This window comes from Aedes aegypti, chromosome 2 (genome assembly GCF_002204515.2).
Source record: "Aedes aegypti strain LVP_AGWG chromosome 2, AaegL5.0 Primary Assembly, whole genome shotgun sequence".
Taxonomy (NCBI): domain Eukaryota; kingdom Metazoa; phylum Arthropoda; class Insecta; order Diptera; family Culicidae; genus Aedes; species Aedes aegypti.
In genome coordinates, this window is record NC_035108.1 from 115,599,981 (window position 1) to 115,614,615 (window position 14,635).

Consider the following 14,635-nt stretch of genomic DNA (forward strand, 5'->3'; position numbering starts at 1 on the left):
GTCATGATCGAAATTTGCGAGACACAAAAGAATCGAAACGTCCGAGGCCAGAGCAGAGTGAAAAAAAAAACGCAAACAAAAAGTTTGTAGCTGAAAATTTTGCAATTTTTCTCTGGTATTTTGGGAAAAATTTGAAAGTAAAAGTAGTGTAGATAGACTTCAAGATTTTGATCAACTGTTGCATTCTAGTGGTTGGCCAGAGGTAGGTTGTTAAGCTGAGTATTTGTTATGACTTCGATGTCCTGATTCTCACGTATACCTTCCTGATAGATTGGAACACTGAAAAGGAAGAAACGAAAAGCGCATTCATCTCCTCCCCCCGGTGGGCATCCTCTTCCGCACTCCTCGCTCCTGGCAACGGCAGTGGATAGGCTTGGGGCATTATTTTGGACGGGCTACTTTGTTCAGATCAGCAGTTGGATCAAACGATTGGTGATGGAACTTCAACAGCAGCGCAAACAAAACTCGACGACCACTTCATCATCCTCTTCCGGTGCGTCCCCCGGGAACAACGCAGTAGGCAGCGCCAGCGGTGGCGGTGGCCCTGGCACCAACAACTACGACAGTTCCCATAGCAGCAGCAACACCGAGGACTACACGGAGACTGACGATCGGCGCCGTCGGATCATGAAGAACCGTGCGAGGTGAGTGTGCCTTCTATGCTTCATTCTTGGTGGTATTCACCCAAGGTGCTGTGAATTTTCTGCGCCGTGCATCTTGCACTTGTTTTTATGTACCAGATGAAGACACATAGTACTGTTGTTGTACATAATTCAGGAGCTTCCAACTTTCGTGATGCAACTACGTAAGGATCTGTGGTAGTTTACATGATTCGACACGTTTTCAAACTTGACCTGATTTACAGTATGACTAATTGTGCATCAATTGTACAAGAAATTACAAACTAAAGTCAATACAACTCCTGGTGATTTCTCCATACTCATTACGCCATGAGGGACGAATGACCTTCGGGTTAAAGTCCCTCTTTCAAACAACAACATTACGCCATGAGTTCTTGGAAGGAAAAGTAATGGCCTATTTCGATGCGTGAAAAACTAGTTTTTTGCAATTTCTCATCGTAATAGGCTGTTTTTCATCACGCCAATACGTCATGGAACGGCCTACTTTCTTGCACTGAAGTATGCAGTGCAGGAATAGTCATTACGCAACTGAAACCAGTACTGTAATGATTCATTACGCAGCTGTTTTGAGTTGCGTAATGAATCATAACACAACAATTTTTCAGAAATTGTAAAATAATGGTGAATGCATTCCGATATAATTTCTGATACCCTCAAGTGATCTTCTACGAAACTCGTTGCAGAACTCGATTTTTACAGCACTCGTCGTAATTATCGTACTCGGAAAGCCTCGTAGCATAAATTTACGACTCGTGCTGCAAAAATCATCATTTTGCTACTTGTTCCGTAAATTACTGTTTGTTTGTGGTTCCATTCGCTCCCAATACGACAATTCGTCCGGTGGGGTGTGCTGCTGTCGTCATGATGATGGTTGACGACTTATTCATGGTTTCAAAACATACGGAACAAAATATTTATTTTCACCGCTTACTTCACTTATGTATGAAATTGAATGAGATCCAATGGTAGAGAATTCATTTATCTACCCAATGGTATTTTTAGGGGCAGCGGAGAATGTCCCGAAGCGTGTTTTATTCAAGCGCAAAAATCGCTCAGGCGAAAGTTCCAATGAAACTAACCTCACATATCCTGGTTTTCCAACCTCAAACTAGTGCTCCTACCAGCCGGATCTCAATTTTTATGAAAGTAGTGCAATAATACAAAAAAAAAAACAAACGTATGTAGAACATAGAGAATGGATATTCCTATCTTTTCCGCCTAACTGTTTCACTGTGAACCGTCTTATATCAGGAAAATAAAACATTTTTTGCAATTCGATTGCGTATCGGCTTACTTTTTATCAAGGAAATGACGTACATAACAGCCTACTTTTCCTACCGATACGAACAGTGCTGAAAAGTGTTACTTTTCAGCACTGATAACAGTATCGAAAAGTAGCACTTTTCAGTTCTGTTTTGGAAGTTACCGAATCGGCGTCAGATCACCTCCATACGTCATTTATTGAAATGTTGTGATTTTCTCAAACCAGTTTCAGATTCGAGGATCCGAATCCAATTCAATTCGGTTCGTCAAATGGATGTAGAATCAGAACTTAAGTTGATTCTTCATCCATTTGACGAACCGAATTAAATCGGATTCGGATCCTAGATTCAGAAGCTGGTTGACAGTGGGGATTCTGAGTCTTGCAGAAGTAAAGGATTTATGGGTTCACTATATAAAAGGACGGGAGCGTTATGGGGCGGTTCTTGTAATCTTGGCAATTCAGCATATACAATATGGTTGGAAATTCTATGCGGGGCGTCCTTACCTGGTCTGTCTATAAAAGTAGAATCAGCAATGGAAGACACTTAGTGTGAAAATTTGTGACAGTCATTCCACAGCCTACCTGATTGAGAAACACTGAGTTGCTACAGCGCATGGATGGCCATGTGGATTTTCTTGAAATATCCCCAAAAATCCAACTTTACCGGCATTTTTTGTTATTGCAAAAAATGTTGTATGCAACTCGTTGCAAAACTCGATTTTTTCAGCACTCGTCGTATTTATCCAACTCGGCGAGCCTCGTTGGATAAATGTACGACTCGTGCTGAAAAAATCATCATTTTGCAACTTGTTGCATAAATAACCATTTCCCCACAGCGGCATGTGATGGATGCGTGAAAAATCAAATCATTCATCATCTGACTAGTTGCGCTACCAATGTATAGATGGCTGACAGTATGTTGCGTTTTGCGATTGGAAGCGTATTGCATTCTATTTTTTTTATTGAAAAGGATGAACCAAATAATAGCCTACATGTCCTAACAAAAGAAACAGTTCTGAAAAGAAGCACTTTTCAGTTTTGTTATTGCTGTTTTAAATTAGATATTAAAGTATACGAAATTCAGTTAATTTTTAAGCATTTCTAAATAACTTGGTGAATTCCTTAGATATCAATTCTACATCCCACAACGGCTGAAAAAAAAATTGGCCGAAACTATATCTATATTTATAGCCTTAATTGAAGCAATATGTAATCTGAATATATTGGTTGGTGTTTTTATTGTTGCAGTAGGGACTATTCGCCTAATACGTAACTTTTTTGAACCGTCCATTCAAAATGCGTTTTTATTAGAAAAGCATTTAATTGGATTAACGATACAAATTTTGTATGCATTTGTTTGAGTTTGATTAAAATGTGTATGTTTCCCAAAGTTTCACTTTTCCAGAAAACTTGGGGCTCAACCTCCAAATGGTACCTAAGTATGTTACAATCGAACTTTTGTATGGGGAGAGCTCTGACGTTTAGAGGTTGCCCCGTTAAGATTTTTGAAAAAAGGTGAGTAATATAATATAAAATCTAGTTAAGCGAAAGTTCGTCCAAGCTATCTGGGAAAAATCATTTTCTGTATATATTTTGCGTTTTTTAATATGTCATAATGCCGTTTGGCATACCGTCAAACGGGGTGACGCAACACTTTTCAACTTTTATCATCCCAAACCATGATTTAACGTCATCTAAAATCTTATTTTTCGAACTTTTAATGGCCGGCCGCCTAGAGGATAACATGACAGAAGATTGAATGTTAATTTAGTAATGTTACTCGAGTATTTTAAGCATTTGAACCATTACAAGAGCATTTTGTTTATCTATTTGTATGGAAATACCGTAAGGACGCCATTCACCGCTCATGCTCCATTCACCGCTCATTGAATTATTTTAAAAAATCTGAACAAATTTTCGCAATAAAAGTAATCAACATGTATTAGTATACCAGAATGGATTTTATCAGAATAAAATTCATATGATTTATTTTATATACTATTTATAAAAAAATAATTTTAGGCTGTTTAAGTCGGTAAACATGAGTTGAACAATGATTTTATTATGGCAGATCGAAAAATGCTTTTTAGCTGCCACGCTTTAATATGTTGTTGTACTATAGTACAAAGATAACAACCAGCTAATGAAAGTAAATATATTCCAACTAGTTGTGTATATAGAGCCTCATACTTAGAATGAGCGGTGAATGGCGCCCTACACATGTATCATTGGCATACATGTCATTCGGTATCATTATACGTTGTTCACATTTCAACTTCTTTCCTACAAAAACAAATGTTTTATCTTGCGTCTAGCGCAAAAAGTTGCGAAAAATATCAAAAAACCGATTTTTGACAAAATTTAATGTGTTGAAATGCTGTTAAATGAGCGGTGAATGGCGTCCTTACGGTAAGGGTTCATTCATTTATTTCATAACGCCGAAAACGACCATTTTTGACACCCACCCACCCCTTCGTAACGCTTTTTGTATGAACATTCTACAAATTTTGTATGAGCCGTAACATCGTGAGGACACCCACCCACCCCCTTCAGCGTTATGAAATTTGTGAATGGGCCCTAATTGAGATATTTTTGTATGGGAAAATGAGGCGTTAAATCATCAAGGTGCAATATATTAGCTAAACAATAGTTTAAACGGGTGTGTCACTCTGCATAGCTACATTTTTATAAAAAAAAACATTTTTATTTTAAAGTTGTTGCTACAATTTCTTAAAATAAAATACGTCGTATTATCACTAATTAGTTATAGAAATACACTCTACATTGTAAATTTATTTTGTAAAGTAAATCTACCTCATGTTTACAAACCACGATTTTGAAAATCACGTATCAGTTTTCCAGACATTTAAAAGAATTATATTTAATGTGTAAAAATATTTCTAATAACTGCTTTAACTGTGGCCGCTTCTTGAATTGTGAGTCATACGTATTTTACCACCGATTAATCACAAATTTTCTTTTGATATTTGAATTGTATAGTGAAATTTGGTTGTAAATTATAAAGTGTTGCAAGTCACCCCGTTTGACGGTACAGTCGTTTGGAATCAGTGGCGAGGGAAGTGGGTACCCAACTAATAATTTTAGTGCTAAAAGCCAAGATTATTTGCTGTCTGCTTTATATGAGTTGAATTGACGTAGCAAACAGTGCAAAAAAGGAAACCTATCAAAAATAGAACGAATAGCGTTAACCCTCTCTTTCCCACAGCTTTGTTCGACAATTTAACTATCAAAATGGCGTTTCTAAAAAAAGTGCTTGAACAAAAGTTGTTCCAAATAAGCTATATTATTCAAAATCACAATAAAATTGTTTGATTGTTTTTCAATAGTTAGTTGATTGTTTTTCAATAGTTTGACCCTTAGGTCACTTATTTCGATATTTGATAAGACAAATGAGCGCATAAATTTATTCCAATAATTATTGAGCTACCCGTACCAATTCGGTTTAGATAGCGTTCGTTGAAAATCGGTGGATCACCTGTGCTACCATGGGAAAGAGAGGGTTAATACAGCTGTAACGCAAAAGTTATGCAGCTACAAATCTTAGCTGACTATATTTCGCCACTTATCGCTTTTTCTGCTTTTACTAAGCTGTAACTCAACACCGCAAAAAACAGCAACTTAATGTTGTGGACTAAAAGTCTCCATCATTAATCCGGCTGCTTCTATGCAATATGCTTTGTTATGCTTGCTCATCGTTTCCCAAACTTGGCTTTCGCGGCCTTTCCGATCTGTCAGCGCCTTGCCTTGGTCGTTAAACAAAAAGCGAAGTGACGAGGCGTTGAGGAGTCGCGAAACCCAAGATTGGGAAACGATGTGCTACATGAATTTATCCAGAAATTCTCCTGAAGATTTCTCTAACGACTCTCCCAGAAATTTTTCCAGCGGTTGGCAAAGGATGCTTAGAAGAATTTCTCCAGAATTTACTCAAGGAAACCCTCCAGTAATTTCCTCAGGTATTACTTTGATTTATTTTCCAAATCTATCCCAGAATTTACTTCAGATATTTTTTCAATCGAATTCTCCAGTTTTTTCCTGAAACCCTGCAAGAATTCTTCCGCCTGTTCATGTTCAAGAATTCATCCACGTTTCCTCTCAGAAATAAAAAAAAAAATTCTTGAGGGGTTCGTCGAACAAATTTGGAATTTCTACAGCATTTCATCCAAATATTACTCTTGTATTTTTTCCAAACATTCTTAAATGTTTCTTAAAAATTCCCATGTAATCTTCAAAAGTTTATTAAAGTTCTCACACAAGTTAATTTTACAGCATATTTTCCAATAATTCCTCCGATCATTCCTACAAAAATTTCTATAGATATTTTGGCCAATCTTTTTCGATAAATTTCTTTAAGAAATCCTGCGGAATACTATCCCAAGATTCGATAGATAGCAAATTATATAAAAAATCTTCTAAATTTTGCTCAAGAGTCTAGCAGTTATTTCCGAGATCCTTGGTCACTTTAAAACTTACACAAGATACCTCAGATGTTACCTTAGGATTTTTTTAGAAATACCGTAAGGACGCCATTCACCGCTCATTTAACAGCATTTCAACACATTAAATTCTGCCAAAAAACGGTTTTTCGATATTTTTGCAACTTTTTGCGCTAGACGCAAGGTAAAACATTTGTTTTTGTAGGAAAGAAGTTGAAATGTGAACAACGTATAATGGTACCGTATAAAATGTATGCCAATGATACATGTGTAGGGCGCCATTCACCGCTCATCCCACGTATGAGTCTCTATATACACAACTAGTTGGAACTAATTTACTTTCATTAGCTGGATGTTATCTTTGTTGTATAGTACAACAGCATATTAAAGCGTGGCAGCTTAGAAGCATTTTTCGATCTGCCATAATAAAATCACTGCTCAACTCATGTTTACCGCCTTAAACAGCCTAAAATTATTTTTTTTATAAATAGTATATAATATTAAATCATATGAATTTCATTCTGATATATTCCATTCTGGTATACTAATACATGCTGATGACTTTTATTGCGAAAATTTGTTTAGATTTTTCAAAATAATTCAATGAGCGGTGAATGGAGCATGAGCGGTGAATGGCGTCCTTACGGTTCCTCACGGGAAAACTTTTGAGAGAAAAATACTTGGAATTTCCCTGGAGCCACACCTGGAAGAATTCCTGAAAAAAAAACTTTCAGGAACTACAAATCCTAAAACACAATTTTATAAGAAATCCCCAACAAATCCTGAAGGCATTTTAGTAGAAGTTATTCATTGAAGGAATAGGAAGGAAGTTTTGACTTGGAACCTTGGAGGATGTCCAACAGAAATCGATGGATAAATCATTGGATAAAATCGTGGAGAAGTTTCTTGGGAAATAATAACTAAATGAACTACTTTCAGGTGGAGTACCTGAACATTTGGGCGAATACCTGGGTAAATTTCTTATCAAATTTCTAGAAAAAAAAACATGGAAAAATACCTACAATAATACTTGTAGCTATCAGTACACTATGGCTTGGATTGCTAGAGAGCCAAACAAATGTTTGACATCGCAAACATTGTTAGTGTTGAAACCGATGTTTGTGTGTTGGTTTATGCCTAGCCAAATGTTTGCACATTTGGCAATGCTTGTACTGATAGCTTTAGTCTTGTGGTAACGACTGGCATGAAAATGAGGAGGTTAGAAGCAAATTACGCATTACAACACTTTTGAATATTTTTCTAGTTCTAGCATCTAGTGCAGGCCTGCCCAACCTTTTTGGCTCTTTTTCGACATAAATGGTTGGTGTGTTCGCAAGAATATACCGATATGAACAAAATTAGTCTTAAATGAAAGCTTGGTAGTATATTTGTCCAATCCATGCAAATTTAAATTTTTTATCGACCACTTTGCTACCGATGCAATTAAGTCCAAAAAATGATCCGGCTCGCGGGCCGGACTGATTTTTACCTTTGCTTCCATCGCTAGCGAAGAGTTTGATATAAATTTAAATTATTTAGCATGGATTAGACAGATATACTTCAAAGCTTTCATTTGAGACTAATTTTGTTCATATTGGTCTATTCTTGAGAACGCACCAATCATGTATGTCAAAAAAGAGCCAAAAAGGTTGGGCAGGCCTGATCTAGTGGGTGCAAAGAGGAATAAAAAACAATCTAAATAGGTAACTGAAAACGGTCTACAATTCGATATCGAAAGGACCATCGAGACAGGGAGAGATCGAGACAAAGAACATCAATTCAATGATCACTAGATTGAAAAACACTCCGTTACTAGGAAAATAATAAACAAACATCATTTCGAGTTTCCAAATTGTTCTGAATCGCTTAAATCTGGTCTAGTAACCTTTGATAATGTTCATATAGAAAGAGAATTGGGAACAAAAAATCAACAGGAATACATCGAGATATCGAGATAAGGAGGATACAAAGATATATATAGAGAGAAATCGTATGCAGAATGAAGGGACCAAAGCAATCATCGACATAGGAAGAGATATCGAGATGTGGAGAGTCGACTGTATATAGGTATTGCAAAAAAAACAAGAAAGTCACATTTCTGCCCTCACTAAATCTTGATTAACTCTAAAACGCATTAATTTATGAAAAATCCCATATTTCCATAAATAAAGAATAATACTAGCGTTAGGTCGGATAATCAACTTTTGATTATATTAAATAAAAATGTACTGAACTTGCGTGCAGTAAGGGAATTCGGGGCATAATGGACACATCAAGCAAATGTTTGTTTTAAGACCATACAATAACTTTTTTTTCAAATTACTAACGGCTAGTTTTCAAGTTTTATGTTAGTACGACGTGCTACATTCATTCATGGTAATAAAAATCATATCATATGCCAGAAAAGTGAGATTGAAAATTAGGTCCAAAACAAGGCTATCAAAAAGGTATCGGGGCAAAATAAACACTTGCATGAAATTTAATGATTCCAAGTATTGAAGGTCTGTCAGTCATTCCGATGTGTAAAAGGACTCTCTCTCTCTCTGTCATAAGAGCTGAAAGAACCTTTCTGGGTTCGTTATTTTGCTCAATAATTAGATTCTCCCACCCCCTTGCTTATATGCCAATTTAAAGCAGAGAAAAACATAAAGTCAAATTTCAAAGGCCATATAAGCAAAACATAAACTTTTTTACCGTCAAACATTTCAAATGCAATACAGATTTCATGCAGTGTATGAACTTTTGATGAATTATGCATTAGAGTGGTTCAAAAAATTGTTTTTGCTCCACACCACTCATTCGATGCTAGATCAAATACTGAGTGTCCTCCCAAAATTTGAGCCCATTTGGATAAAAACTGAGACTGCACAAGCCCTTCAAAGTTTATATGGGAATTACTATGGGAAAAGCAAGCAAATCATTCAATCAGTCATAGCTTTTGCCCATGTGCTCTTGGGGACTAGAGCTGCATTGATAATGTAGGATACATTTATCAGCTACAACTTTGCCAAAGACCATTTTCACATCGGACGTCTCAGTAATTAGTTATGGATTTTTGTGTGAGTTGGAAATCTTTGGCAATAAAAAATTGTGAACAGTCGAAGATGGATTACCAACTGGTGAGCTCGTTTCATGCTTCTGATAACACACATTTGTATATTGACAACGTTATTACCAAGGTGCTGATGCTGACCATGTAACCTTTGAACCTTCCCACCAACAAAATACCTTCCTGTGAAAACCGTGGAGATGCACAGGTGATTTCGGTCTTTAGTAATAGTGGATGTCACACTAACATTACTTCCAATTCCCGATGACCGTCGTTTTTGACATTACTAAGTTTTGAGTCCTCGAAAATGTACATTGAAGAAAGTATGCTACTCTGAAGCTTCATCTGTTATTCTCTGTGCAATATCGATTATTCTGGTCTATCACGGAGTAGCAACTACGAACTGTACGGTCATCAATGCTCATGAAGTTATAATCCCACCCTGTTTCACCTTAAAGAAAACCTTGACTAAATCTTTTGCAAGTATTGCCTGCGATGGACGTCTTCCATCCAACTGCACGTTTCGCGTATCCTGCAAGCTTGCGAACCTCTGCGCACGCGAGACGAATAGATAGATATACACTTCTATGTAGTCCTGGGTGGGGGCAGGCGAGTCCTGTGACATACTCTACATATGTACAGCTCCACGGTGCGATTCGTATTTATTTACTACACCAGTTGCCAGACGCGCGAGACGCGCTTTGGCCCAGTTTCTTTGTCTCGTGAACCCTAACAGTTTTTATTTGTTGTCTAGCTGCATGGCTCACTGCTGATGGCGTGTGTCTGGGGGCAGTTGCATTTTTGGCCAAACCTCTGTGCCGACTGATAGTGTTAGATTTTTATCACTAATTAAGATTTGAGCATGGGCTGTGATTATTGTGTGCTAGTCATTAGATTAAGTTAAAGCTCAAAAGTGCGGGTCTGCTGTGTGTGCTTCTACCCCAGTCCCATCGAGCAAAGGAGAATTGTGAATGGTGTTCCTCACGTTCAAATTATGTTGTGCTAGGTAAGTGACGCTCGAGAGTGATTCATTGTCGTCTAGCGTATCCAGGTTTGGTCTTTGCCTTTTAAGTGCTGGGAATACTTTACAAGTTGCAGAAAAAAAGGTTTTTGATAATAGATACTAAATGCAAACATGTGATAGTTTTTCATACTATATTTTTATAAAAAAACCTATAGGTAAATTAAAAAAAGAAAAAAGGGTGTTTTACATATTTTTATATTTAGTTGCTTTAAATTTTGCTAGAACACTTTCAGTCATTGTCAAACACTGATAAATGGATTTTTCAGCTTTTTATTTTTCTAGCATGGATTAAATTTACCTTCATTTACAAATACATTAGGGCATAAGTTGTAAGTAATGTAAGTTATTTTTATTTAATTTTAATTTATGTTGATAAAAAATTTAGGGATGTTTTAAGCTTTACCGTATTTTTTATCTCTATTAACGATATTTTTAGCTCTGGGTAAGTTCATCCCAGGGCCAACGGCTTTACTTCCACTCCGGAGTAAGTCGTCATTATAACGTAACTATCTCGAGGATATGATTCGATCCCAGGTCCGCGGCGTGAGAGGTATGAGTTCAGAGACAGGCAAAATAGTCAAATTCTGGAAACGAATCGTAGGTGACTCACTCACTGAAGTGAATCGACTCTTTTGATCGATTCGGTGATTGATTTTATAAAATCAAAAATAGTCATGTGTTTCACACAAGAAACGGAAAATATAACAATTATTGTATGAGAATACTTTCCATACAGCTACTTCAACTTTTTATACATGTCCAAATTGTTTGACTATGAAAAGTCCAACTCAAAAACATTATCCTTTTAGTAAATGTTAAGGGCCTCTTCTAAAATTGTCGTTGCAAATGAATCGTGAGTCTTTCTAAAAGAATCGCGATTTATTCACTCATTTTCGAGAGTCGACTCTTTTGCATGATTCGTGAGTGGGCGACTCACTTCTAAATACTACACCAGGCCCGTTCCCCTTTTTATCTGAAACAGAAGTTCTTCTTAATTTCACTAAATAGTATACAATTATTATATACTAACTCATAAACTGGTATCAACTTGAAAGTATGGCCGTGTTTTAGGCCTTTATCATTTACAATAATAATTCATTTTAGCCATTTTTAGATGTCTGAAAATGTTGCCAGCAAAGATTGTTGTTCTTATAACAGGAGAAGAAAACTAAAAATAGGCTACAGTTAAACCTCCATGAGTCGATGTTCCATTACTCGATATCGACTCATGGAACCATATTAAAGATCAAATTTCATGGTTACTATGATGGTTCCCTCAAACGCCTTTGCATAGCATTGCTGTTCCATGACTCGATATTTCCATGAGTCCCTTCAATATCGAATTATGGAGGGTTGACTGTAGTTGCAACATTTTGTCTAAGGTTTGGAATGCAGAATGGCTATAAAAGTCCAAAGCTTTGGTGTAGGGGGATACCACCCAGAACCGGATATCGTCGAAAAAATTGAGATACCATGCTCCAATCAAGATGGTGTATTAGATTTCCCGAAATGAATGTAAAATTTGATAAAAACCAATAAATTTTAATGCAAATCAATGATATCTTTTCTCAGACTCAAACTTTATTCGATAAAATAGAAAATTATATCTATGAAAAGGCTAATTACCATTATCATGAGTAAAAAATGTTTTCAATAAAAAAAAATCAAAAAAATAGTGGTTGAAAAACGGGTATCTGTCAAGAGATAAGCAATTTAGTGCAAAATTAAAAAGTACACCACTCAAATCTACTTTTTTAATTCTCTTGATTAAAATTCTGTTCAAAGGGTTAAAAAACAAAAAAAAAATATTTATATTAGTCTAGTTGCAAAGTTCTTTCACGGCGTTTCTTTACAACATTAGCCGTTTTCCTAACCCTAGACTAAGGGAACCAATCTGAAAGTGTGTGTGTGTGTGTGTGTGTACAATCCATCTCCCACTGACCGGCAGTGCTTTTATGGAAGAAAATTGTATGCATGTATATTTGATACCCTTCGATATCTTTATATCTGCAGACAATTTTAGCCCGGGAGATGAAAGGTGATAGCTCTACTGAAATTCCAACGACCCATTTCAAGAATGGCAGTAAATACACACACATTCTGAGGTCATTTTCATATACAGTAAGCCCCGCATAAAAACACCCAGATATCAAATGGATATATGAAATGTTTTTACACTTCCCGAATCGAAAATTAAATTTTCGACCCTGGCACGTATTTAGTTTCAAATGGTAATAGGTGAGTAAATAATAATAATGAACGATTTTACCTGGATGTAATGCTCTTTTTTTCCGTCGCCACACTGAGCTTACCGCCAAATACTATACACTTTTTCACCGCACTGCGCGCATAACATGTTTGCTTCACCCACCCCCGCAGGAGCAAGCGTCACGGTCAAAGGATCACACACTACTAAATTATCTCGCGGATCACGCCACTTTTCTTCCCCCCACTGCACTGCGCGCGTAACAAGATTGATCCTGTCTGACCGCTTCACCCGCCCCCGCAGGAGCAAGCGTCACGGTAAAAGGATCACACACTACTCAGAAATGTGCTACAAGAATTTGGCGTTGATATTTCCGAACCGACTAGAATATTTGAGGACAATCAATCGTGCATACGAATTGCTGAGGAGCCTCGGGATCATCGAAGAATGAAGCATGTGGATATTCGATTCCACTTTATTCGAGAATGCATCCAGAACAAGATTATTCGGCCAGTTTATGTATCTACAAAAGAACAAGTTGCTGATATATTTACCAAAGGCCTACCAGCAGGACCATTTGCACATCTTCGGGAGAAGCTGAATCTCTTCGGTTGAGCGGGGGTGTTGATCTAAGCAACCGGAAGTCCATGTCCATGATCAAAGCACCCATGGAGGAAGTGACGTCTTCTTTTTCTTCTTCATTCCTATTCCAACTACTAACCAATAAACACGTATTATAAAACCAAACCGCTGCGCCTAATCAATAATTTTCACCGGCCGAATATATGAAGAATCAAGATGAAACGTGGCAGCAAATACAAAACACGTCAACCCGCGCGCACAGCCTGCTGCGATCTCACTGTCATCTCGATGGTTACTCACTAAGGGAACCAATCTGAAAGTACACATAAATTCCTAATTTTTAAACAGTTAACTTATAGTATGATCCACTACAGTACCTTCAATGATTGTCAAGCGTTTCTTTTCTACTTTGAAAATGATGATGATGAATTCTAAAAATTTCTAGAACAAATTGTTTTAATATTATGATCAATATGTTTACCATAGATATATTCATTCATAATACAGAATTGTAAACTTCCCCAACATACCCTGGACTCGATTATCCAGAAGTTTATACTCGATTATCCGGAGTATTATTTTTCCCTGTTCTTTGGTTCAGAAAGGGGTATGGGCGCGTTCTGCCAACTCTTGTGTGTACAAGTTACAACATGGACGTTCTAAAGTGCCAGAATGAAGTGTTGTGCTTGTGGGGAGCACTTGAAGATGGGATGGAAGGTCATTACTTCGCGTTCGTGCTTTACTTCTGCTTATCTAACAAGTTATATACATTAACCAACCCTTAGCTTAACTATCTAAATTAACAGTTGCAAATACAATAGTCATTCTGAGCTTACTAACATGCCGTCGCGTTAATTTTATCATAATGATCTTTTATCTACATCCGTCGAACCATTCTGAATGGCCGTTGTGAGAATATCACCAAGAACTTATCACATGCATTAAAGCTGAATTGTCCTACATTGAAACATTGAGGTTTTCGCTCTTTTGAATTCATTTTTTGTTGTTCATCATCAGTATTGTTGAGATGTCCTGAATGCCGCACTTGGCGTACAGTGATCATTGCCATGAAGTTTCTCGTAAGCTGCATGGGGATTGTTATCAATTGATTGATTGAATCCAAATAGCGAATTTTGTATGATTTCATTGTAGGCTAATGCAGCAACAAAGCATGTAACAATCACTAACATTCCTTCTCTCTTTATCCTTGTTTTCATATCTAACCCGCCATTACAACGAGGAAAAATCCATCGGAGAGGAAAGACATGGCAGCGTATTGGCCGAGAAAAGATAAGTATCATGTTTTTGTAAATATTCTTATTACTGATTGCAATGTGAATCAGATTAACTAAATTTTTAACTAATAACAAACTTGTTCCACAGAGCTATTTGAAAAACACCACCCAAAATCCCTC

At 36.9% G+C, this 14,635-nt stretch overlaps 1 protein-coding gene across 2 annotated transcripts in view; it reads left to right on the forward strand.

The window, feature by feature from the left end:
• Positions 1-14,635, forward strand: part of LOC5565536 (BTB/POZ domain-containing protein 10) — a 21,636-nt gene continuing 7,001 nt past the window's right edge. The window contains exons 1-2 of one of the 2 annotated variants that reach the window (XM_021842055.1): positions 1-202; positions 271-644. In XM_021842055.1, the coding sequence (XP_021697747.1) occupies positions 436-644 (209 nt within the window). In that variant the 5' untranslated portion in view covers positions 1-202; positions 271-435. Of the gene's footprint in view, positions 203-270; positions 645-9,455; positions 10,415-14,635 lie in introns of those variants that run through there. The other variant, XM_021842056.1, reaches the window with a different exon arrangement.